This window comes from Bos mutus, chromosome 7 (genome assembly GCF_027580195.1).
Source record: "Bos mutus isolate GX-2022 chromosome 7, NWIPB_WYAK_1.1, whole genome shotgun sequence".
Classification (NCBI taxonomy): Eukaryota; Metazoa; Chordata; class Mammalia; order Artiodactyla; family Bovidae; genus Bos; species Bos mutus.
The window spans coordinates 91,786,941-91,812,621 of NC_091623.1; the positions used below are offsets into that span (position 1 = coordinate 91,786,941).

The following is a 25,681-nucleotide window of genomic DNA, read 5'->3' on the forward strand; positions in this document are numbered from 1 at the left end:
GGGTTGGACACGACTGAAGTGACTTAGCAGCAGCAGCAGACACAGGGCAACACATAGGTGGTGCAGAGTGAGTCATGTTCTTCTTAGGTCTCAGCTGCTCCCTGTTAAGCAGAGCTTAGCGAACAGTAATTGAATAAGAAGGCAGAGCACTCAGAGGAGCAGGAAACAAGTACAATTTTATGAAAAGGATTATGCAGCACAACAAGGTCAAACCCTGCCACGGTTTGTTTTCCTCTCCCTTGTATTCCTCTTCGATCAGCAGAAGAGGCTGTTATCAGTTGTTGGCATTATGACTGGGCACATCCGTCCAGGGGCAAACATGCTGCAGTCTGCAAAGCCAGCAGCAGATTGCAGTGCTCTGCAGTCCAGCCAGACCAGCAGAACTTGTGTAGTGCCCTGTTATAAACTAGAATACCAAACTGGGGATGTTGCCTTAATGGGGCATTTGAGGGCAAAAGCAACGAAAGCTTTTCCTGTTTCAGAACAAACTGTCCTTCCATAAGTGCTGCCTTAGGAACATAGAACATGTGTTTTGTTTTTTAATGGAAGTATAGTTTATTTACTATATTGTATTAGTTTCAGGTGTACTGTGATTCAGTTATACATATGTATTCTCTTTCAGATTATTTTCCATTTTAGGTTTTACAAGATATTAAATAGAGTTCCCTGTGGTGTATAGTGAGTCCTTGTTGTTTATCTATTTTATATAGACACAGTAGTGTGTATTTGTTAATACATTAACATAATACATGTTAATACATAGACCTGTTTGGAGCAAGGCAAAGCCAAAGCTGGTCCTCACAGCATCATTAAATTCTGTTTTCCATGATATTTAATCTGTGCATGGACCCTGATGAGCTAGTTTAATTTTCTTTTGAAGTGCTGTATGTGTGGATATTATCTTAGAGTTGCATATGAAATGGCAACTTCGATATTTTCAATAGATGCATGGAGATGTTTAAGAACCAACTTACCGATGAACATCATCACTAGGAGATCATTGTTTTGCCATATTAACAGAAACTCCCTTTGTGATTTTGCAGCCACGACAGCCCAACCCTGACTGGCGTTACTCTGCCTCCCTGAGAGCAGGAATGCACAGGTATGTCTTTCCCTCCTCCTTCTGTCAGAAGTTACTGTAACTGTGTGACTCAGATAAACTCTTGTCTTCATAGGCCGGAAGCAGCTGTCAAAACTGAGATGCCTAAATGCTTTGCCAGGGGAATGAACTTATTTTTGTCTCCGTATCTGGAAGTGGTCATTGCCAAATGCTTATCTAGTGCTGCCAAATAAGAGTGCCCTGTAAAGTCACAGACAGGCGGCTGTGTACTTTCTCTCATGAAAATTTCTATAAGGAAGTAGTTTCAACATCTTTTATCCTTTTTCTATCTATACTTTCTGACCCTGCCATAAAATGATAACTAATACTGATGCTTTGGGACTTGAGTATATCGTATAATATATGCTCATGTTGTCCACCTTGGTTTTCCATCACACATTGACTGTTATATCCTATTAGCCACATAATTGTTATTCTTGTCCATGTTCACCCCTATTAGCGTCTCCTTATCTTTTCCATCTTGTTGCTGTCTTATTGCCTGCCCTCAGTGGCATGGACTCCTCAGAGGATGAGCCACGTGAAGGGCCTTTATTGAATATCTGGAGACCAAATCAAGCTTACTTTTAAATTAACCTAGAGTAATAGCATTACTCTAAGACTCAGATTAAATATAATTTTGCCTTCTCTACTTTGTCTCTTTGACAGTAATTGATTAGCTACAATTATTCCCAGACCTGATCTAGTATTCATGCTACAGGGCCAAATAAAAGATTCATTATTTGTGAGTGTCTTTGGGAAACCAAATGGAGAGCGCCAAGCAACTAATGTTCACTACCACCAGAATAATTTAGTTTTAAAGAGGAAATAAACTCCAGAGTTATCTGGGCAACTTTTGAGTAGATCTTTAACCAAACCTTGATCAATTTCTAAAGAGAGAGTTTACAAAGTATGTGTTGAGTTAATGAGAAATTGGTTTTAACCCATGAAAAATGTATTAAATTCAAATAAGTCAGTATATTCCCAACCATTCCACATTGAGCAGAAATCCTTATATTAGGTGCTCTTTCTGAACAAGAAGTGATCAGTTGAAGACTGAAGATCAGTAGTTGGCTTGGTGAGACACTGCACTAGAATCTGGTCATAATTTTAGGCCAGAAACACTCGGGCAGATGCCAGCATACTAGGTTTCAGAAATATTCTTTCTACTTGTTAGAAGCTATCTTATGCTTTTTCCTGCATCTGAGCTATTGTGGTAGACTATATGATAGGAAAAAATATGGTTTATGTTACCAACTCTTTATCTCCCAGTTGAATTAGTACTTTATTTGAAAAGTACCAAAGCTATAAGATTCACCTTTAAAACTATATTAAAATAAAATGCTAAAACATATCACTTCCTTATTCCATTTTCAAATGAAAAAAAGCCATATGTGCTTCTATTCAGGTTTCAACTAAGATGTCATAAAATTCAAGTAGGATAAGAGAGGAAATAAAAATTAAAACTAAAAGTTATTTATTCCTCACAGTGTAGTACATGGAGCATATGTTAAGTTGTGAACTTAAGTAATACTCATCTTTTTCATGCATATGCTTGGCTTCCTGACCTTTCTAGCCTCAGATACTGTATACCTGTCCTTTGAAAATTCTGCTTGAGCTGAGCTGGTTCCCAGGGTAGTTATATCTTCAGAGAGAATCTAATTGAACCCATGTAATTTGTTGGTAGGCTCCAGCAACACCATCAGCAGTACCTGAAGGATATTAATATTTGGAAAAAAGGGAAGATTCTAGGATATAGATGAAGGCAAGAACAGCAATAGAGCAGAGCTTATGGAGTGAATTTCCACTAGATATGTTGTTTGAAGTCAAAGGGGAAGAAGATATTGGGAATTCCCTGGTGGTCCCATGGTTAGGACTACGATCTTTCACCGCCAAGGGCGCGTGGATCCCTGGTCAGGGAACTAAGATCCCACAGGCCACATGATGTGGCCAAAAAAAAAAAAAAAAAAAAAAAGGAAAAGAATGTTGAGTTTAGAGACCTTCTCTGTAATATTTCAGGTTTGCCTGCTCTGCTGAGTCACACGGCCCCTTCAGGCAGTCGTCCTCAAGTTTTACTTCAGTAACTTAATTTCCAAGGTGAATTAATGTCTAGTTTCAGAGAGTTCTCTTATTTTGCTGGGGGTTTTCTTGGGTGATATTTATTCTTAGGGTTCTATTCATTCCTTTCTTCATCCAAAAGATATTTGAGAGTTTCATATGTGCTTACATTACACATACATAAATGAATATGATGTTGTCTCTGCCCATGAACAGTTTACATTCTATCTCTGCTTACCTCTAAGGATCTCCCAGTTCATGTCTCACTCCTTTGCAGCATTTCATGTGGAGTTAATCTCTTCTGAATTGGGCTCCATGAGTGGTGATGATAAACTTTCTCTAGTCCCAGGATATGTAGGGTGGGTTTTCTTTGAGGAAAAATAAAGAGTGATGAAACAGAAAATAAAGTTAGGGAATAATTGGGCAAAACTGGAATAATACTGTGCTTTCCTTTTTTTGCTGGTTACTACAGTATTATTCCATACTTAAGGCTATGGTGGCTGTAGCCTTAAGTATGGAATAATACTGTGAAAGTGAAAGTGAAGTAGCTCAGTCGTGTCCGACTCTTTGCAACCCCGTGGACTGTAGCCTACCAGGCTCCTCCCTCCATGGGATTCTCCAGGCAAGAATACTGGAATGGGTTGCCATTTCCTTCGCCAGGGGATTTTCCCGACCCAGGGATCGAACTCAGGTTTCCCGCATTGCGGGCAGACGCTTTAACCTCTGAGCCATCAGGGAAGCCATGGAATAATACTGTAGTTACCAGCAAATAATGTTTGTGCTTTCCTCTGCCCTACAGAAAACCCAGAAATCAGAGAACCAGCAAAAGAAACTTGGGGCTTTTGAAAATAAGCTCTCTTCATCTGCTTCAGCATTAAGATGATAAAATGGCATTTTTTAGCCCTATGATGGGCTTCCTGTTAGATTTAATGAACACCACACGGCATTAATGAAAACCAAAATTGGTATAAAGATAAAACACATTTATCTCCTGCATGGTGTAGCAGGCAGTAAGTCAGCAATGCTTTTGCATTTTATGCAAGGTGACTGCTCGATAGTAATTGCTTCAGTTTAAGCACAAGTAGAAATTGTTAGCTGCAGTCCTGCCTCCAGAGATGTAAGCACTTTCTGAGGGTGGAAGGAGAGCTGGAAAGACATTTGTGGTCTAACTTTTATTTGGGTCTATGTGTTTACTCAGCTCTGTGCACCTGGAGGAGGCTGGCATTCTACGGGCTGGTCCAGGGGGACCCGATCAGCAGTGGCCAACAGTATCCAGTGCGACACCAGGTAAAGACCCAGGGTCTCTCCCTTCTTGTTTGAGTTCTGGAAAGTCATCAGATGACCTGTTTTTGTAAGACCAGGAATATCAGTGGCTCTCTTTTAATTCTTTCTTCTTTTCCTTACATGTGTGACTTCCTTAAGTACATGATTATACACAAGTATTTTGATTTTCTTCTTAATGTACCTCAATGGTTGGAAACAGGTAACATAAGGGCATGTGTGTGCATAAACTTCTTTTCCGCAATAACCAGGTACATGTCAAATACTTAGTCTATCTGAGCTACACAGACAAGATCTGGTGGCCTCATGCACAGAGATGACACTGTTAGCAAAGATCTTTTGGTTAAAAATGTTGGAAATCCACTCCAGGTAGTAAACAAAACGGAGACTGATAGATTGATTAGTAGATAGACTGATGAAATGGAGTTTCTCGTGGAAGTGGAAAACTTGTCAGAACCAAGGCACCACTCTGTCTGACTTCAAGGCACAGTCAGGCCTCCTTCTTTCCTGACATCTGCATCTTTCAGTAGACTGCCTTTTATTGCCTTGACATGCACATTGCCAAATGTGACCAGTCTTGCAGTTTCTTAGTGCAGAGGACCAGTGGGAACCAATTCCTAATCCAAACTTTCAGGAAAGAGAATCTGCCAGGTGACATCAAGAACCCAGTGGCTGGGTGAGCATTAAAAATTTTCCCAAATTCACATTTCCTTATTTTCCTTATCTTGCCCAGTCACTAAAGCAGTGTCATATAATGTAAATATGGCTTTGGAGACACATCCTGGTGGCAATTTTCAGAAAGGAACAAATACAGAGATTATAAATGTTGTCTAGCATAATCCTCTATAAATAGAACATCATTGTGGTGATAATAGTTACTAATTTTTGAGACACACTGTATCCAGACACTGTGCCAGTGCATGATCTCATTTACTCCCTGAGACAGTCTTGCGTGGGATTTATTATCTCTGGTGTACATAAGAGGAACTAGAGACACAGAGAGGTTAAGAAACATACCCAAGTTCACATAGTTTATGGTAAGGTAGGATTCAAACCTCGGAGAAGGCCATGGCACCCCACTCCAGTACTCTTGCCTGGAAAATTCCATGGATGGAGGAGTCTGGTAGGCTGCAGTCCATGGGGTCGCTAAGAGTCAGACACGACTAAGCAACTTCCCTTTCACTTTTCACTTTCATGCATTGGAGAAGGAAATGGCAACCCACTCCAGTGTTCTTGCCTAGAGAATCCCAGGGACGGAAGAGCCTGGTGGGTTCCTGTCTATGGGGTCACACAGAGTCAGACACGACTGAAGCGACTTAGCAGGATTCAAACCTAAGTGTATCTAACTTCAAATCCAAGTGTATCTAGTTCTTCTATTCATAGCATGGGTGGCTTGCAAGAATCCACCCAAATTCGAACATATATATATATATATATATATATATATATATATATATATTCATATATATAACAGATTATATAAGTGTATGTGTAAAAAGTTCTTTCCAAAAATAATCTGGTGCCTTTCAAATGATTAGGCTGTGCAAGTAACATGTGCAGTTAAGGGCCCATTTTTGCTGGCAGCTCTTAAGAGTTTTCGTTGATTCTAATAAGCCAGCATTTGCTATTTATGAATGTTGTATAATTCAACTAAAAGTCACATTTGTCAAAAAAACAAATGCCTAAGTTAAAGCAATTCATTAGAGAGCTAATATTCCAGATGGCAAGGGGGAGAACATAAAATAGTTCATTGACAAATTTGCACCCCCAGTGCCAGTGATGGCATAACATGGTGGAGGAGGAAGTGGTTTTAGACTGCCAAGCGTTGCAGGATGGGAGGCATTTGAGAGGTGAGAACTGCTCAATCAAAGCAGTGCCATGAAATCACCCCTACCATCCTGCCTCCATTTCAGGGTTTTTCTTGTTCTCATAGAGACTTTGCAGGTCAGGCTGGTGAGTCCAGAACTAACTTTGAATACATTCTCCCTTTCATTGATGGTGCTAGTTGCTGTATATTCCTAGGCAAGTGGGAAATAGGAACTGTTCATAGATTATTTTATCTGCATCTGGCCCAGGATTGTCCTTCAAATTCAAAACAATGTTAAGAACCCATCTTTTAAAAAAAATTATTGAAGTATAGTTGATTTACAAGGTTGTTTCTGCTGTACAGCAAAGTGATTCAGTTATACATACGTTCTTTTTTATATTCTTTTCCATTCTGGTTTATCACGGGATATTGAATATAGTTCCCTGTGCTATACCGTAGGACCTTGTTGTTTATCCATTCTCTATATAATAGTATGCATCTGCTAACCCCACACCCCCAATCCATTCCTCCCCTAGGCCTGTTCCCCCTTGGCAGCCACAGGTCTGTTCTTTTTGTGTGTGAATGTGTTTCTGTTTTGTAGGTAAGTTCATTTGTGTCATGTTTTAGATTTCACATATATGTGAGATCATATGGTATTTGTCTTTCTCTTTCTGACTTCCTTCACTTAGTATGATAATCTCTAGGTCCAGCCATGCTGCTGCAAATGGCATTCTTTCATTCGTTTTTATGGCTGAGTAGGACGGGGAAGCCTGGTGGGCTGCTGTCTATGGGGTCGCACAGAGTCGGACACGACTGAAGTGACTTAGCAGCAGCAGTACTCTGTTGTATATATATACACCACATCTTGACCCATTCATCTGTTGATGGACATTTAGGTTGCTTCCATGTCTTGACTATTGTAAACCATGCTGCTGTGAACACAAGGGTGCTAGTATCTTTTTGAATTATAGTTTTATCTGGATGTATGCCGAGGAGTGGGATCGCTGGATCATATGGCAACTCTATTTTAAGTTTTTTGAGGAACTGCCTTATTGCACCAATTTACATTCCCACCAGCAGTGTAGGAGGAAGGAACCCATCTTCTTGACAGAAGATAGAGAGGGAGCCACCATGGCTCCCCTTCCCTGCTGTCCTGACCCCTCTTGGATAATCCCTTCTTTTTGGGGCGATCCCTGGCTGCTGACGCATGAGTCAGTTTTCATGGGCTGAGCTGGACAGAGCTTCTGTCTTCCATGGGTGGCCTCCCCGTACTTTTCAGCACACCTCTGCACCAGTGATGGGACATTAGAGAGATGCTCCTCTGTGTTCTGCTCTGTTCTTTGGGTATTTTAGAGTCTTAGGACTCAAAATAGTTCTGCACTGTTTGGAGGGAACACGGGATAAAGATTTAAGATTATGGTTTAAAGTCAGATCTGAATTGAATTCCAATTCCAAACTTACTTGCTGGGTGAGCATAAACAAATTGGTTAAATTCATGTTTTCTTTGTTACCCCATCTGTAAATTGGGTATAACAATAACATCAATTTTGCCATGATAACTGAAGAAGACAGAGCTGAATATAGCACTTGACATATAGTATTAATAAATGTCTAATCTTTTCACTCCTTTTTTTTCTGGCCTACTTTTGTTTCCTGCAGTCTTTGTTGTGGCCTTAGATGGTAGCATGGTGGGCAGCATTCAGTAGTTCTCACTTCTGAGCCCAGATACAGAGCCTCTGAAGTAGTCTGGGTCATCCTGGTATCTGTGCAGTCCCGTTACACCTCGCCTCCCCACCCCAGCCACCCTCCTGGAGAATTCATCGACATGCTCCAAAACGCTTGGTTGTTTTCATTTCTAGGTAGAGCTTGCCTTTCACAGATTCTGCTGCCTTTAGTGCTTCATGATGATGGTGTAGTTGCTTCCAAAAGGCTTCCTCCTGGTGCCCGAGTCCCCGCACACTTGCATCTGAGAGCTTCTCTGGAAATAGCACCTTCTCACACCAACCCCGGCAACAGCCGTGGGAATAGAGAGAGGCCTGCTGTGACCCAGTCCTCCTTTGCATGTGTTCTTTGTAGTTGTTTTTCCTCCACTGATGAATCCTTTGGCCTTGTCATGAAACTGTTCATTTATTGTCACAGTCCCCAGAAGCTGAGGCTAAAATGCCACGCTCTAAAAGGGTCAGAGGGGACATCACCAGGTGATGTTTCCCGCAGGATAAACAAGGCAGGCATTAAATCCGGTAATCCCAATTCCTGGCCCCTTTCTCCAGCCTCACCTCTGTGTGAGCAGATCTGGAACACAGGCTTCTTATTTCCTTAGCAGCTCAGTGAGACTGAGGAGGGAAAGAAAAGGAGCCGAGGTGGGGAGTGCACAGCTCACAATTCCTCTTCAGATGGAGGAGTGTGTTGGGGGGAGGGGCATTAAAGGGCCAGCCATTCACGCTTACAACCCTTTAAACGTTCTTAGTGTGCAATCTCTGAAGAGGTTTTAATGAGTGCCCTCTTGTGACAGTTCCTAGAGGGAATCCCAAGAGATTATGAAAAGACTTGTCTGTACCTTCCAGAGAGCCAGTCTGGCTTCATGGTCCCTGGCTGCTTTGCCCTCACACTGGTTCTTCCGGGCTCCTCTTTCCACATTTCATGGGATCTCAGGATTTACTCAAGGCAACAGTACATTATTTTTGGAGTGGGAGATATTCACTGTTTTCAAAAAGAGCTCAGGGAATTCCAAAAGGCACAGCACTGCCAAAGATAACATTATAGCTTTTCAAGCAATACCCCCAGGGGACCTGGGGCTGAACAGTGAAAGGTTAATTAGGTAGGTGAGGCAACTCAGGCCCTGAGGCTTCTTTAGACAAGCTTAGTTTAGAGTGACTGCACAGGGCTTCTGCAAGGATGGTTCCCAGAGCCACACTGACAACACCCATCAAATCCAAAAATCTTGGGCGGAGGCCCAGCCATCTGTGTTTTAAGGGGCCCTCTAAGTGACCCTGATGAACCCTCCAAGGTTGAGGACTGGTCGAGAGTTGAGGGCATATTCCTGAGGTTGTCTCATACCTTTGGAGGCTCAGAAACCATGCAATGAAGGCCTCTGTTCATGCGTCTGTTTATGATTCTTACTAGAAACAGGAAGCCTTCCGCATATCAAAGAGCCAATAACTAAGAGCTCAGGCTCTGGGTCAGAGTAACCCTATTTGAAATCTCGCTCTTCCACTCAGAGGTTGTATGTTCCTAGGACCATTATTTCTGAGTCCCAGTTTCTTTCTTTTTGAAATGGAGATAACAGTGTCTACCTTATAGGGTTGATGCATGAATTAAATGAAACAGTACACACATCTGCAGAGCCTGGAGAGCAATGTTTAGTAAACGATGGTTATTTTTAGGATTTTTCAAGGTATGAGTCTACCTTTCAACGTCAGAATTTAGGTCTGAGTTGTTCTGAGTAGTCTCTGTGGGAAGGCTTTATTATAGAGCAGACTGTAAAAAGCACCATTTTGTGCCCTTAGGGGATTGTTTTTGCCCTGGTTTGCTGCATCTCTTTACTCTGTGGAAAATGGACAGTTAACGTGCCCTAGTTTCATAGGGAGATTCATGCTCTTATTTGTCTTAGGGATTCCCACCTCCCTGACAAAATCAACTCCCCGCAGAAGGTCTCCACAGAGACTTCATCTTTGATTCTTCCCCAGAAAGAAGTCATGATCCTTAAATTTGGGGGAATCCATTTAGGAGCACTGCCAACATGAATTTTTCCACTTCATGAGCGACTGCAGCCTCAGGCCTTGTCCGAGAATTTAAAAAGCATGCTGTTCCACTAACCTGCTCACCCTCAACTTCTGCTGTTGTCATGGCAACGATAGTCCTGGGAGATGTGTGCATATCTTTATCAGGGAGAAAAAAAAATGAAATCAACGATCTATATGGGTGGGGCAGCTCCCTCCCATCAGTATCCTCCACTCTCACCTTGCATCTCACAGCCCAGGAGTGCCAGATTGCCTTAGGGTCTCTAGCAGCCAGAAAAATATGTCCTTGTATAAGATACACTTTTACTCTCTTGGTGGTGTAGAGCTCATCAGGTCTGCTGGAGTTCTCTGTGTAGCTTATCTTGTGTGTTCTGACCTGGCCTGGAGGGCTGGAGCACGGTGTTGTGAGAAGGGGAATTAGAATCCTCTACCCAGGAGAAGCCAGGAAGTTTGTCTTTGCTAGCTCCATCTGTCTGGGACTTTCTTCAGCTCCTTCTTAAAGAGCACTTGGCACCACACTTGGCACCTTCTATTTTTAATGTCATGTAAATGAAAAACTGGAAAAAGAAAAGGCAGAGGAACCAGAGATCAAATTGCCAACATCCGCTGGATCATGAAAAAAGCAAGAGAGTTCCAGAAAAACATCTATTTCTGCTTTATTGACTATGCCAAAGCCTTTGACTGTGTGCATCACAATAAACTGTGGAAAATTCTGAAAGAGATGGGAATACCAGACCACCTGACCTGCCTCTTGAGAAATCTGTATGCAGGTCAGGAAGCAACAATTAGAACTGGACATGGAACAACAGACTGGTTCCAAATAGCAAAAGGAGTACGTCAAGGCTGTATATTGTCACCCTGCTTATTTAACTTATATGCAGAGTACATCATGAGAAACGCTGGACTGGAAGAAACACAAGCTGAAATCAAGATTGCTGGGAGAAATATCAATGACCTCAGATATGCAGATGACACCACCCTTATGGCAGAAAGTGAAGAGGAACTAAGAAGCCTCTTGATGAAAGTGAAAGAAGAGAGTGAAAAAGTTGGCTTAAAGCTCAACATTCAGAAAACGAAGATCATGGCATCTGGTCCCATCACTTCATGGGAAATAGATGGGGAAACAGTGGAAACAGTGTCAGACTTTATTTTTGGGGGCTCCAAAATCAGTGCAGATGGTGACTGCAGCCATGAAATTAAAAGACGCTTACTCCTTGGAAGGAAAGTTATGACCAACCTAGATAGCATATTCAAAAGCAGAGACATTACTTTGCCAACAAAGGTTCGTCTAGTCAAGGCTATGGTTTTTCCGGTGGTCATGTATGGATGTGAGAGTTGGACTGTGAAGAAAGCTGAGTGTCGAAGAATTGATGCTTTTGAACTGTGGTGTTGGAGAAGACTTTTGAGAGTCCCTTGGACTGCAAGGAGATCCAACCAGTCCATTCTGAAGATCAGCCCTGGGATTTCTTTGGAAGGAATGATACTAAAGCTGAAACTCCAGTACTTTGGCCACCTCATGCGAAGAGTTGACTCATTGGAAAAGACTCTGATGCTGGGAGGGATTGGGGGCAGGAGGAGAAGGGGACGACAGAGGATGAGATGGCTGGATGGCATCACTGACTCGATGGACGTGAGTCTGAGTGAACTCCAGGAGTTGGTGATGGACTGGGAGGCCTGGCATGCTGCGATTCATGGGGTCGCAAAGAGTCGGACACGACTGAGCGACTGAAGTGAAATTAAAAACTAGGAAGACTTCCTTCTTTTTCTGAAAAGTTTCTGTTGAATAAATAGATTCTGAGATAGTTCTTATTCTCCACTCTGTATTCCCCACACCGCTCTCATTTTCCTACATCCATTCTTCCAGGCTCAGTAGGCAGTATACAGTCAGGGTTGGGGCCGTGATACATAGTACAAGAATTTCTTCCATGTCAGAGGCCCACAACAGATCCTGTGCCTCCTGAAAATGGAATCCCTTGTGCACTGAGATGTGTGATCCTGAGCATGTATTTTGGAGAGTGAGAGTGTGTTGAGGAGGGAGGAGCAGCAGGATCTGTTGCCTTAGGCCACGGTTTCCTTCAGCCCCACAGATGCAGAGAAGCAGCTAATGTAGGGCCAGGAAATGGAGACTGATTACAGTTCCCTTGGTTATCATCGATCCATCCAACGAGCCTCAGGAGGAGTGCAGTCTGGTCCCTGCAAACTTGATCGTGAAAAACAATTTTTGCATATGACTTTAGAAAATAATACACTTCAGTCTTCTTTTATTTGAGTGTTGCATGGAACAGGAGACTTTCTGAGTAACCTTCCCTTCTAGCTTTCTCTATACACTGTCCTTGGTGGCTGAACTTTTAAGTCCTTTTTCGAAAGGGAAATTCAAGTTTAAACTGGGGAGATGTCAAAAGACTACAGGGAGGGGGGTGGTGTCACCAACTCTGCTGCCTGACTTGGCTCAAAGATGACAGGTCACCTGTGTGTTTGAGAGCTTTGTGGGGAAGCAGAAGTGTTGTGTGAGAGTCCACACTTCATCTTGGATTGTATGGAACTGGTGGGCTTGGAGCTCCTTCCTGGGAGGTGCTTGGATGAGAAAGACCTATTTACGGCCAGGGTTGAGAGCAGATGGGTAGCAATAACTTGTAATGCCTTTCAGCTTTGCAGCTCTAGCAGGCATTGCCCTCAGCCTCACTGATTCTAGTGAACTAGAAATGAAAGCCAGTTCCCAGCAACAGCATGGATCTTTAACGACAAATATTTTCAGAGTAACTCAGTCCAGATTCCAAAAGAACTTGAAAAGTTCATTTTCTCAGAGGCAGTCAACTTTGCAGTTGAGAAGGTCACTGCCTAATCTGGAGAAACGCATTCAGGTCAAGCACTGGCTGGAGACCAGGTAGGGGAAGGTCATAATAGAGTTAAGTGCCAGGAGGCCTGGAAGTGAGCCTGTGGGTTGGAGAGGAGCCCCTCTCTGACTCAGCCCTCAGAGCTTGTTACCCACGGTCAGAGAAAGGACAAGGAGCAGAGATGGATGCCGTGTCACTCGCAGCTCAGTGAGACCAAGAGATTCCTCAGCAGCTCCCTGCCTAGACGGGTCTGACTCCAAGGCAGTGGGCTAGGTGAAGGATGGGAGAAGGCAGTCGTGATGGCAATACTAAAGGAGATAAAGGGGGAAAAGGTGCTTCTGCTTAGTATTAAAAAAGGAAATGGAGAGCTTTGTAGAAGTCAGATTCAAGAGGTTAACTATAGAAGGTTAGGGTAGGAAAAGGTAACGTTCATGAAACCAAATTTGAATCCATAACATGACAGGAATAATGAGAAGTCTGTTGTTACTAGAGTTGTGTCCTTTAAGTACTGAATACCAAACAGAGTACCCTAAGCCTCCAGATTATAGCTGCAATTGCATGTGAAAAACAACCAAACAAACTTCAAAAGTAAGTACAGCCTGTCCTGTACAGAAGGTCTGAACAAACAAGTTTGTTGTTGATGGTCCAAGAAAGCCCGCCAGCTTGGGTTTATTTCCAACATTGGCCCAGTCCCGTGTCCAGAGCTATTGCTCTAGGGTGGCATCATGGGCCACGCTGAGCAGTCAGGTGACATTCCTGCTTTTATTTTCTTTGACTCTGCATCATAGATACTTTCTTATCCAAGCACACACATATGTTATATGTGTTGCCTTGATCACCTGCTGTTACCTAAAGGCCCGTGACAAGGCTAGAAGCTTCAGCCAGTGTAATTGACTTACGTTAGATGCACGCCAAGCTCCATGTCAGAGTTTTGTGGGGAGAAGGGGGTCACTGGATGTGTAAACAGACTGAGGTGGATGCCCTTGAGCCTGGGAGCTTGGAGCCATGTTTGATGAGCCAAGAAGTCCCCTTCCCTCAGTTAATGCCTATTTGTAAGGAGATGTGGAGGGTCATTTGTAGGGTCTTTGTCATTGAAGTTTCAAAGTCTTTAAATCCCATCCTGTTGCCCCCTTGTGTTGTTGTAAATAGTATTTTAGAACAAGAGAAAGGAAGACTTGATATTTACTGTTATTTATTGAGGACTGCGATAAGCACTTTATATGCCTTGCCTACTTAAACAAGACAGAAATTATCATTCCCTTGTTCTAGATTAGGAAAATTGAGGCTTGTAGGAATTAAATGACTTCCTTATATTCATCCTTTCTTACATCTAGTGTTTTTTGCTCACTATTATATTCCCAGTGTTGAGCTAGTTGTCTAGTACATGATGGTACTTAATAAATATTTGTTGAACTCATCAGTGAATAACAATGGCTAAGGCAGTATTTGAACCCATGTCTGCCTGCTGCTGAACTCTATGCATTTAAATGACACACCACAAAAAAAAAAATAAATAAATAAATGACACACCACAGTTCCTTTGTCCCACATGCCAGATAAAGGAAATCGTTTGGTAATTTGGAGAAAACTGTTCACTGTCTGAGCTCCAGGTAAACTGTAGGGGTCTGAATTACTTTCCCATTTCTGCTGTAATAGGTTCCAATAAACTTTGTGACTTAAAACAATACACATTTATTATGTTACAGTTCTGGAGGTCAGACATACAAAATGGGTTTTACTGTGCCACAGTATAGGTGGGTTCCTGCACTATGTAACAAGGATCTACTTTCTTTAGTTTCCAATAACATGTTCCTCATTTCCATCTGAGCCCTCACTGGCAGCATCTTCAAGACCGTATTTCCACAACAGTTTGCTAGTGGCACTTACAATGTATGTTTTCCCTACCATCGTCCTCACTTCTGAGTCCTCTCTAGCAGAGTCATTAATGTCCATATTTCTACTAACAGCCTTTTCAAGGTAATCAAGACAGTTTCACCATGCTCCTCAAAATCCTCAAATCTCTGTCTGTTTCCCAGTTCCAAAGCCACTTTTACATTATTGGTAATTTTCACAGCAACACCCCACTTCCAGATCCCAAAATCTATATTAGTTTCTATGGCTGCCATAGCGAATGACCACAAACTAGGTGACTTAAAACAGTACAAATTTATTACCTTATAGTTCTGGAAACCAGAAAGAGGCACTAAAGGAGGATATGTTTCCTTGTCTTTTCCAGTTCTCAGAGGCTGCCTGCATTTCCAGGCTCAGTGGCTCCTTCTTCCATATTCATGGCCACTGCAGAGCATCTGCAAACCTCACTCTCTGACTCTCCTACCTTGCTCTTTCCCTCGTGAGGACCCTTGTGACTACATGGGGCTCACCTAGATAATCCAGGATAACCACTCTTGCTCAAGATCCTTAATTTAATCGCATCTGCAAAGTGCTTTTCTTTTTTTTTTTTTAACCATGTAACATAACATAGTCATAGGTTCCAGGAATTAGGATGAGGGCATCTTTGTTCTTGTTTAGTTGCCCAGCTGTGTCCAACTCTTTTTTGACCCCACGGATTGGGATTTCCTAGGCAAGAATACTGGAGTTGTTGCCATTTCCTCCTCCAGGGAAATCTTCCTGACTCAGAGATCAAACACTCATCTCCTGCCCACGTCTCCTGCACTGGAGGCAGATTCTTTACTACTGAGCCACTGAGGAAGCCTGTGGACATCTTTGGGGCACCATTATCCTGCCTATCTCAGGATCTTCCATGTGCAGGCAGAGGTGGCTCTGTGTGTCTGTGTGTGTGTAAATTTCAGTGTAGGTGAAGGTAAAGTTAGGTGCAAATTAGGACCCTGAAGAGGGTGTAGTCAGTGTGAACTAGAATTTAAAGGCCTTTTGAAAGCTATCAATTGTCAACAGTGTGCTGGAGATGAATTCATCACCCCCTCCCTCTCCAAATCTTGGCTAATTAGGAATAGATGCATGGGACCAACTGAGAGAATCAACGTTCAGAATCAGGCGTATTATTGGTAAAGAAGTTCTGGAGACTGTGACAGGGCTGCCAAGCTCCTGAATGCAAGGGAAGAAAGTCAAGAATGGAAGAACTCTCCCTTGGTGAGGAGGGGCACCTGTCCTGGTTTGATTACCAAATGGAGGCCGAGCTGGAGCAGACAAAAAATTAGGTAAGAGCTATGCCATGAAAGAAGGCTTCCCTGATAGCTCAGTTGCTAAAGAATCCGCCTGCAATGCAGGAGACCTGGGTTCAATTCCTGAGTTGGGAAGATCCTGGAGAAGGGAACAGCTACCCACTCCAGTATTCTGGCCTGGAGAATTGCATGGACTATCCATGGGGTCCCAAAGAGTTGGACACGACTGAGTGACTTTCACTTCACTTCACTATGTCATGAAAGAAAAATAACTGTTGATGTTAACTTGGCCCAATCAGGAAACACAATCTGAGGAATTCCCCAGCAGTCCTGTGGTTAGGACTTGGTACTTTCACTGCCTGATTTGATCCCTGCTTGGGGAACTAAGATCCTGCATTGTGGCCTGCAGCACAACCAAAAAAAAAAAAAAAAAAAAAAATATAATGCATTTAAACTTTAGCTTATGATAATCTCCCCAATGAGACAACTTTTCTGAGAAGAGTAAGTAAGGAAGTAGAGCTAAACGTGAAAAGTCCCTTCCTAGCACATTGCTGTGAGGTTGGAAGCATGGTTGGTGGGTGTTTCCTCCTCTGTGGGAAGAGCTGGAAATGTGGAGAGAGGAGGAAAGTCCCCATCCATTGTTATGTTAAGGGATTTGATGTACTGTTTTGTCCCAGGCTTAAGAGTATTTTCCTAAGAGTCATGGAGCAGTCAGAAGACAGGCCTCTTTGGGTCATTCACAGGAAAGAGTCAATTAAAGCCCTGGCAGAAAAGTCACTGTCCCCAGGGTGATGCCAGGAGGCAGGGCACTGCCCATCACGTGCCCTGTATGGATCTAGCATCTGTGTCTAGGTGAAAGCAGATTAAAATATATATCTAGGACTTTCTTGAAGAAGAAAGTATAGAGCCTGATCCATGTATATGTACGTGTTGGGGGTTGTGGGCGGGAAGGGGTACTTTAATCACTATTTCTAAATGTCACCTTTCCTCAGCGATGCCTCCTGTGTCAGGAGCAGGGGTCAGGGTGATTGTAGGCCAATTCTGTGGATACACATGCACTCAGGATTTGTTTGTTTGTTTTTTAGGAGCATTTTGCATAACAAATCTATTCTCACACTAGCTACCTCCTTGAGATCCTAACAGGCTAAGCACTTCCAAAGCCTAGAGTGTCCTGGCACCCTCAGCAGCTCTGACTGGAGACTAAATCAGCCTCTTGCCTCTGACAGTGATTAGCCAGGAGACCCATGGAGGAGCCGCCTTGGAGGCCAGCATCCCCTGGAGGCTCCTTGTGTCACTAAGATGTTGATCTGACTGCTGTCCCTCAATCTGCAGCCAGTGGCGTTGTGTTTAGCCAACGATCAGTGTCATGTCAGTTTTCCTCTGTTGGACCAAGTGTAAATTCATTCTAAATATCTGCCTGGGGGAAATCTCTATAGGGAAGATGAGCTTTTCAGTGTGCTCTCTCAAATTCTAGGCACTTAGAGATATAAATTAGCTTCCTTGGTCTTTTCTCACTCAAGGTCACAACCTTTCCTCCAGGGTACTAATGTTCTAAATGGTTGTGATTTGAAGGGCACTAGGAAGGTCCTTACAAAACCCACCTGACAGGTCCCTAGAACTTTCCCATTAACCACCACCACTGTCGGCATTCTCTTTTAAAATGCCCATTCTTTCATTCATCCATTCATATTTTCTCTTCCTCTCTCTCTCTCACACACCCATACACACACACACACTCACACACACACACACACAAAGAAGTATTAGACTATCCTGTCGAATGAAACTTTCCTTGGCTTGGCTTTAATATAGAATTTGGTTGGAACCTCCTATATTGTCATTAAACAAGCATTTGTTAAGTACCTACTTAAGGCCAGCCTCTGTTCTAGGTGATGCAGCTGCTGCTGCTGCTGCTAAGTCGCTTCAGTCGTGTCCGACTCTGTGCGACCCCACAGACGGCAGCCCAACAGGCTCCCCCGTCCCTGGAATTCTCCAGGCAAGAATACTGGAGTGGGTTGCCATTTCTTTCTCCAGTGTATGAAAGTGAAAAGTGAAAGTGAAGTCGCTCAGTCGTGTCTGACTCTTAGCAACCCCATGGACTGCAGCCCACCAGGCTCCTCCATCCATGGGATTTTCCAGGCAAGAGTACTGGAGTGGGGTGCCATTGCCTTCTCTGAGTGCCATGTATAGCAGGTACAATGAGGGGAAGGAAGCTGGGACAAACCACCAGGGCCTGTCAGTCCAGGATGGGACCCAGAGACTATCTGTGTTGTAATCCATACAAACCCTATGTAAACATGGTCAGCTGGTTCATGTTTCCTGAGAGGGATCTCCTAATTATTTAACAGAGCCCAAACCCTCCCTCAGCAACCATGAATAGCAGATATGTTGTGGGAGCCCAGAAGATGGAATTGGGAATTTAGGGGACCAGGTCAGAAAGTATGTGACATTCAATACTGTATTGAAGGATGGTACATAGATTGCGGGAAGAAAGTTCCAGACAAAGAAAAGAATACATGTGCCCCCAAACCAGAATGCATATTGGTGAACAGAATGAATACATTTAATGGAAAGGGTGGCATGGAAGACTGTTGGGAAATGAGATCAGAAAGACTAGAGTCAGATTTTCTTGGGCTTCCACAATCCTGCTAAAGAAGAACTTTCATTCAGTTGCTAGCAGTGGAGAGCCGCCTCAAGGTCTGTTTTTTTTCTTTTTAAGAATAGAGCCTCTATTGAGCCTCTTAGCTCTGCTGAATCTGCAAAAACTATCCTGTAATATGTCAAGACAAACTCATGAGCTATCAACCTAATGTTTTTCTCCACCTAAACCAGGAGTTAGAAACTCTTGAGTGTCTAGAAATGTGGGACCAAGAGGGTAATGAATGCAGCATTTTTGTAAAAGGGACTGTCCTTGGAAATGTTCTTAGGTAATTCTCCTGGACTTGGTTTAATTATGTCTAAGAAAATGTGGAATGAAGGGAAGGCTTGTTTAAATTTTGCCTTGTGTTAGCTTTTTAAGGGAGGCAGTGTGGCATTGCATAGTCCCTCTGCTCCCTGTGGGACCACTTCATCATTATGCTTCAGATTTATTAATATGTAAAAAAGGAAAGGCTGTAGGCTGCTGTAAGGATTAAATGAGATGATGCCTGTGAAATGCTTAGCACAGTGCTTAGTTCATGGTAAGCACTGAAAAGTGTTACCATTTTCTCAATTTTAATACTCCTGGCACTTAGCACAGTAAATAGGACTCCCAGTGTCTTTGCTAAAGGAAATGGATTGGTCTTGGAGTGCACAGAATCAGAGATGGTGGTAGAGGAGAGGCTTCTCTCCGATGACAGTCATTCCCCTGCTCTCCTCCCTGCGGTGTTCTGACAGCACCTCCATTTTACACCCTCAGTGCGGAGATACCACGGCTGTCCAGAAATGGTTGCTCAAGGCTGCAAAGTGACACAGCAACACAGAGCCTGGGATTGCTGCCAAGTTTTAAGAAGCGCAGATTGTGACAAAGTAAGGGAGGGAGGCAGAGAAGAAAAATCTGAAAACCAGAAGCAGTGTTCTTGCTGAGCGACACGATGGTGGCTCACACAGTTTCAGGTGGGACAGGCACTGTGAGGGGTCACTGGCAGCTGGTGGTGCTGGAGGAGGAGCCCAGTAAGGGACTCGGGTCCAGGCAAGGCTGCTGCGTGGGGCCCTGCACTTGGAAAAGGCCCTGTTAGGTTTAATACTCTGCTTTTGCCATCTTGAAGTTCTTAATCTTTTTTTAACAAGGGGCCCCCATTTTCGTTTTGCAGTGAACCCTGCAAGTTGTGTAGCTGGTCCTGGGTCCAGGCTACCTGGGGCAGGGATATTTTGTCTCAGCTAGTGTTTTGAGCTAGTTTTTGAACTTGCAACTGATCAAGTAGAGTGGGTTAGTATTCTGTTTTTAAAAAAATTATTTATTTGCTTATTTTTGGCCATGCTAGGTCTTTGTTGTTGAATGGGCTTTTCTCTAGTTGCAGCGAGTGGGGTGCATAGGCTTCTCATTACGGTGGCCTCGCTTGTTGCGGGTCACAGGCTCTAGGGCCCTCAGGCTTCAGAAGTTGTGGGGCAGGGGTTTAGCTGTTCTGCAGCATGTGGGCTCTTCCTAGGTCAGGGATCGAACCCGTGTCTCCCACATTCGCAGGCAGATTCTTTACCACTGGGCCACCAGGGAAGCCCTAGTATTCTTTTTAATCTCTCTCTCTCTCTAATTATAAAAGGACAAAAATGATAACAAGTTAAACCTGTAAAAACTGAAATAAAATGAGTAGCACCTCACTCCTTTTCTCCCCAGAAATAACCACTAAAAATGCTTTTAGTGTGTATCCCCCAGATTTTTTGTTAACTATAAAGTACTATATTATAAAACAGTGTGCATTTACATTGTTGATGTAAATATTAAACAACGCAGCATCATTTATGCAAAAATATTCACGTTTCCCTCAGACCCACTCCCCTTCAGTGAGGCAACCACCATTAACAGTTGTGTCTGTATGTTCCAAAGATATTTTTTGAATAAACTTTATTTCTTTAGAGCAATTTTAGGTTCCTAGAAAAATTGAGTGGAAAGTACAGGTTTCCAAATGCCTCTGTCCCCAAACTGCACTATCCCCGCTATTGATAACCAGACCCAGAGCCGTGCATTGTTACACCTATACTGACAGATCATTGTCACCACCCAGAGTCCATAGTTTATATTAATACTAGAGTTCAGTCTTCCAAATATCTTTCAAATTAATTTGTAGTTACGTAATTGATGTATGAATGTGTTTTCTATGTTTATTAAAAATAGGTAGGCTTTCAGAAAGCAAAATGGGATAATTTCAGCCATGAAATTAAAAGATGCTTACTCCTTGGAAGGGAAGTTATGACCAACCTAGATACCATATTGAAAAGCAGACATTACTTTGCCAAAAAAGGTCTGTCTAGTCAAGGCTATGGTTTTTCCTGTGGTCATGTATGGATGTGAGAGTTGGACTGTGAAGAAGGTTGAGCATTGAAGAATTGATGCTTTTGAACTGTGGTGTTGGAGAAGACTCTTGAGAGTCCCTTGGACTGCAAGGAGATCCAACCAGTCCATTCTAAAGGAGATCAGCCCTGGGATTTCTTTGGAAGGAATGATGCTAAAGCTGAAACTCCAGTACTTTGGCCACCTCATGCGACAAGTTGACTCATTGGAAAAGACTCTGATGCTGGGAGGGATTGGGGGCAGGAGGAGAAGGGGACGACAGAGGATGAGATGGCTGGATGGTATCACTGACTCAATGGACGTAAGTCTGAGTGAACTCCGGGAGTTGGTGATGGACAGGGAGGCCTGGCGTGCTGTGATTCATGGGGTCATAAAGAGTCGGACACGACTGAGCGACTGATCTGATCTGATCTGATCTGTTGAGTATGTAGCTTATTTTTATTTTTTAACAAATGCTTTTCCAAGACACTACATATAGACCTGTCTCACTCTTCTTTAATAAGAGCATACTGTGTTGTATGTCTATATTATAAGTTATTTATCAAATTTCCCTTTGGTATATATGTTTTTCAAACAAGGCAGTACACATTCTATTTTTTAAGTTTAAAAATATTTTTTAATTGTAGGATAATTGCTTTACAATGGTGTGTTAGTTTCTGCTGTACAGCATTGTGAATCAGCTATATATATATACACACACACACATATATATGTATATGTATACATATATCCTCTCCCTCTTGAGAGTACACTTTCTTATGCATATTTTTTGTGCTCCTGGTATATATAGGATAGGGTATGAACATATCAAATTGGCACTCTCATATCTGGGGTTGACTGCACTTGTTATCAGTTCAGTTCAGTTCAGTTCAGTCGCTCAGTCGTGTCCGACTCTTTGCGACCCCATGAATCGCAGCATGCCAGGCCTCCCTGTCTATCACCAACTCCCGGAGTTCACCCAGACTCATGTGCATCAAGTCAGTGATGCCATCCAGCCATCTCATCCTCTGTCGTCCCCTTCTCCTCCTGCCCCCAGTCCCTCCCAGCATCAGAGTCTTTTCCAATGAGTCAGCTCTTCGAATGAGGTGGCCAAAGTACAAGAAATCCCAGGGCTGATCTCCTTCAGAATAGACTGGTTGGATCTCCTTGCAGTCCAAGGGACTCTCAAGAGTCTTCTCCAACACCACAGTTCAAAAGCATCAATTCTTCGGCGTTCAGCCTTCTTCACAGTCCAACTCTCACATCCATACATGACCACAGGAAAAACCATAGCCTTGAGTAGATGGACCTTTGTTGGCAAAGTAATGTCTCTGCTTTTGAATATGCTATCTAGGTTGGTCATAACTTTCCTTCCAAGGAGTAATCGTCTTTTAATTTCATGGCTGCAGTCACCATCTGCAGTGATTTTGGAGCCCCCAAAAATAAAGTCTGACACTGTTTCCACTGTTTCCCCATCTATTTCCCATGAAGTAAAAGACTTCATGATGCCATGATCTTCGTTTTCTGAATGTTGAGCTTTAAGCCAATTTTTTCACTCTCTTCTTTCACTTTCATCGAGAGGCTTTGTAGTTCCTCTTCACTTTCTGCCATAAGGGTGGTGTCATCTGCATATCTGAGGTTATTGATATTTCTCCCGGCAATCTTGATTCCAGCTTGTGCTTCTTCCAGTCCAGCGTTTCTCATGATGTACTCTGCATATATGTTAAATAAGCAGGGTGACAATAAACAGCCTTGACGTACTGCTTTTCCTATTTGGAACCAGTCTGTTGTTCCATGTCCACTTCTAACTGTTGCTTCCTGACCTGCATACAGATTTCTCAAGAGGCAGGTCAGGTGGTCTGGTATTCCCATCTCTTTCAGAATTGTCCACAGTTTATTGTGATCCACACAGTCAAAGGCTATACACTCCCACTAACCCTCACCTCTGTGTCACTTCACTCATTGGTACCATCTTCCAGGGACTTAGCCCTCAGGGTTGAGAATCCTGGAGCAGAGAAAGGAGAGAATTTATTTGTGACTAACAATAGTAACAGCTCACTTGTACTGAGCACTTACACCATGTTTTATGCACTCAAGCCACGTGTTGTTCTAAATATTTTGTGCTGTGCTTAGTTACTCAGTTGTGTCCGACTCTTTGCTACCCCATGGACTGCCAGGCTCTTCTGTCCATGGAGATTCTCCAGGCAAGAATATTTGAGTGGATTGCCATGCCCCACTCCAGGGAATCTTCCCAACTCAGGGATTGAACCCAGGTCTCCTGCATTGTAGGTGGATTCTTCAATGTCTGAGCGACCAGGCAAGCCTGAGAATCCTGGAATGGGTAGCCTATCCCTCCTGCAGAAGATCTTCCCAGCCCAGGAATCAAACCAGGGTCTCCTGCATTGCAGGTGATTCTTAACCAGCTGAGCTACCAGGAAACACTTTATATGTGTTAAATCTGTTAATCTGTATAACCACCTCAGAGATAAGTCTGTTATGATACTCATTTTATTTTGTTTATTAAAAGCCTTTTATTGGAGTATAGCCGGTTACCAATGTTATGATAGTTTCAGGTGCACAGCAAAGGGACTCAGTCATACATATACATGTATCCATTCTCTCCCAAACAGCCCTCATATCCAGGCTGCCAGGTAACATTGAGCAGAGTTCTGTGCTATACAGTAGGACATTGTTGGTTATTGATTTTAAATATAGCAGGTTGCTGCTGCTGCTGCTGCTGCTAAGTCGCTTCAGTCGTGTCTGACTCTGTGCAACCCCCTGGATGGCAGCCCACCAGGCTCCCCCATCCCTGGGATTCTCCAGGCAAGAACACTGGAGTGGGTTGCCATTTCCTTCTCCAATGCATGAAAGTGAAAAGTGAAAGTGAAGTTGCTCAGTTGTGTCCGACTTAGCGACCCCATGGACTTCACCCTACCAGGCTCCTCTGTCCATGGGGTTTTCCAGGCAAGAGTACTGGAGTGGGGTGCCATTGCCTTCTCGGATAGCAGATTACACCTATTTTAATATTTAGGAAACTGAGACACCTAGCGTTAATTAAGGTCACACATCTGTCTAGTAAATGTCAAGATCCAAAGCAAGGCTCTTTGACTTCTCAGCCTGTGCTCTTAACCTCTACACACACTCTCTCTAGAGAGTTTAATGCCGTAACAATGTCAGAGTTTCTCTACATTGTTTATTCCTTAAAACAATATTGTATTTATTCATTTACTTGTCTTGTTCTACACTATAACTCTCTGAGGGGAGGGTACCTGTCCAAGTATTATTCATAACCCTATACCCTAATGTCTAGCACCACATCTGCTTTATTGTATGTAATACATAAATTTAGTTGAATGGATAACAGTGCCTCTTGGAGGTCACTACTATTTCCATTTTATAGATGAAATTACAAGTCAGTGTCACCCACATAGTGTAGTAGAAAATAGTAGGAAGCAGAATAGCAGAGCTGCAATGTGAACCCAAGGCTTTTGATACCTAATCCAAGGTGCCATCCACCTTGTCTAAGCTGCTTCCATTCTGCCTGTTTCAGAGGCTCTGGAGAATGGTTCCCTACCTAGCAACCGTTTCTAAGCTGGAAGACTTCACAGCTAGCTGGTTTTAATGATCCCTGGGAGGGGCAGAGCCTGATGAGAGGAAGGCCCTTGGAAAAGAGTTTCAGGAAGCTCTGCATCCGGGAGTCAGTTGTTAGAAGAGTCAGATTCCTTAGAGGACTACCATGTAGTAATGATATGTATCCTTTATTTCAGTTTCTGTGTGCTAAATATTATTCTGTGTGATTTATGAGCAGTGTCTCTTTTTACTGATCACAGTCCCATTAGATGGATATTATTATCTTTGTTTTACATGTGAAAGAATACTGAGAGGCCAAGTGGCTTGCTCAAGGTTATACAACAAATAAGTGCTAAAACTAGGATTCAACTCAAAATATGTGACCCCCAAACATTCATTTCAAGCACTCTGCTACCCTTGGTTATAAGAGAAGCTGAAGCAGGGGGCATTGTAAGAAGAAATTGCCCTCCCAAGACCCTGGAGGACATTAGTGATGAGAAAATAAGGTAGAGAAAACCATGTAGTCTGAGCCCTCTTAGGTGAGGGGGGTCACAGAAGAAATGTTATTTATTTATTTTTTAGCTGACTGTGGAGAGCTAGGGAGATTTGAGACCAGCCATTCCAATTTTTGAATCTGGGTTCTCAGCACGTGATGTCTTTATAGTCTTAACCTAGAAATGGCAGAGTTATTTTGGGCACAAAGCAAGAGCTGTGGCTTTAAAAATATGCCACTGTATTTATCTCTTCCGCTTCAAGATTACTGAAAATTAGCCCAGCTGTGGCCTGAGGCACCAAACAGCCACACAGTCTTCTCAACCCACCCAGAGCGGCTGAAACACCCAGAAGTGGCAGCCTCTGGGGAGTGGCTATCAGATTAGTTCTCCATCACCAAGCCTACTCTCTGATCACACAAGTACACCATCCTTTGCCAGCTACTGTGGGGATCAGGATGCTAGGCCGGTGAATCAGCTCAGCTCTGTCTTCTCCCCCATCCCCAAGGCTTTAATAAAAGTAAAAACATTAATAATTCTACTATTGAGCTGGGGAATCAGTACAAGAATAATTTTTCAGCTTTGTTACCCAATTGCTGTTTGAGTTAAGGCAGATAATCTTGCTGTAATTTAAGCCTTCAGTTTCCTTATCTATAAATTGAAAATCTTATATATATATATATATATATATATATATA

The 25,681-nt window shown here is 43.0% G+C and overlaps 1 protein-coding gene across 8 annotated transcripts in view; it reads left to right on the top strand.

Annotated features, from left to right (window-relative positions):
* Positions 1–25,681, top strand: part of LOC102266009 (protocadherin alpha-C2) — a 209,522-nt gene that overhangs the window by 170,630 nt on the left and 13,211 nt on the right. For all 8 annotated transcript variants that reach the window (XM_070374482.1, XM_070374484.1, XM_070374485.1 and 5 more), the window contains exons 2-3: positions 1,044–1,102; positions 4,353–4,441. In XM_070374482.1, coding sequence (XP_070230583.1) covers positions 1,044–1,102; positions 4,353–4,441 — 148 coding nt within the window. The remainder of the gene's footprint in view (positions 1–1,043; positions 1,103–4,352; positions 4,442–25,681) is intronic.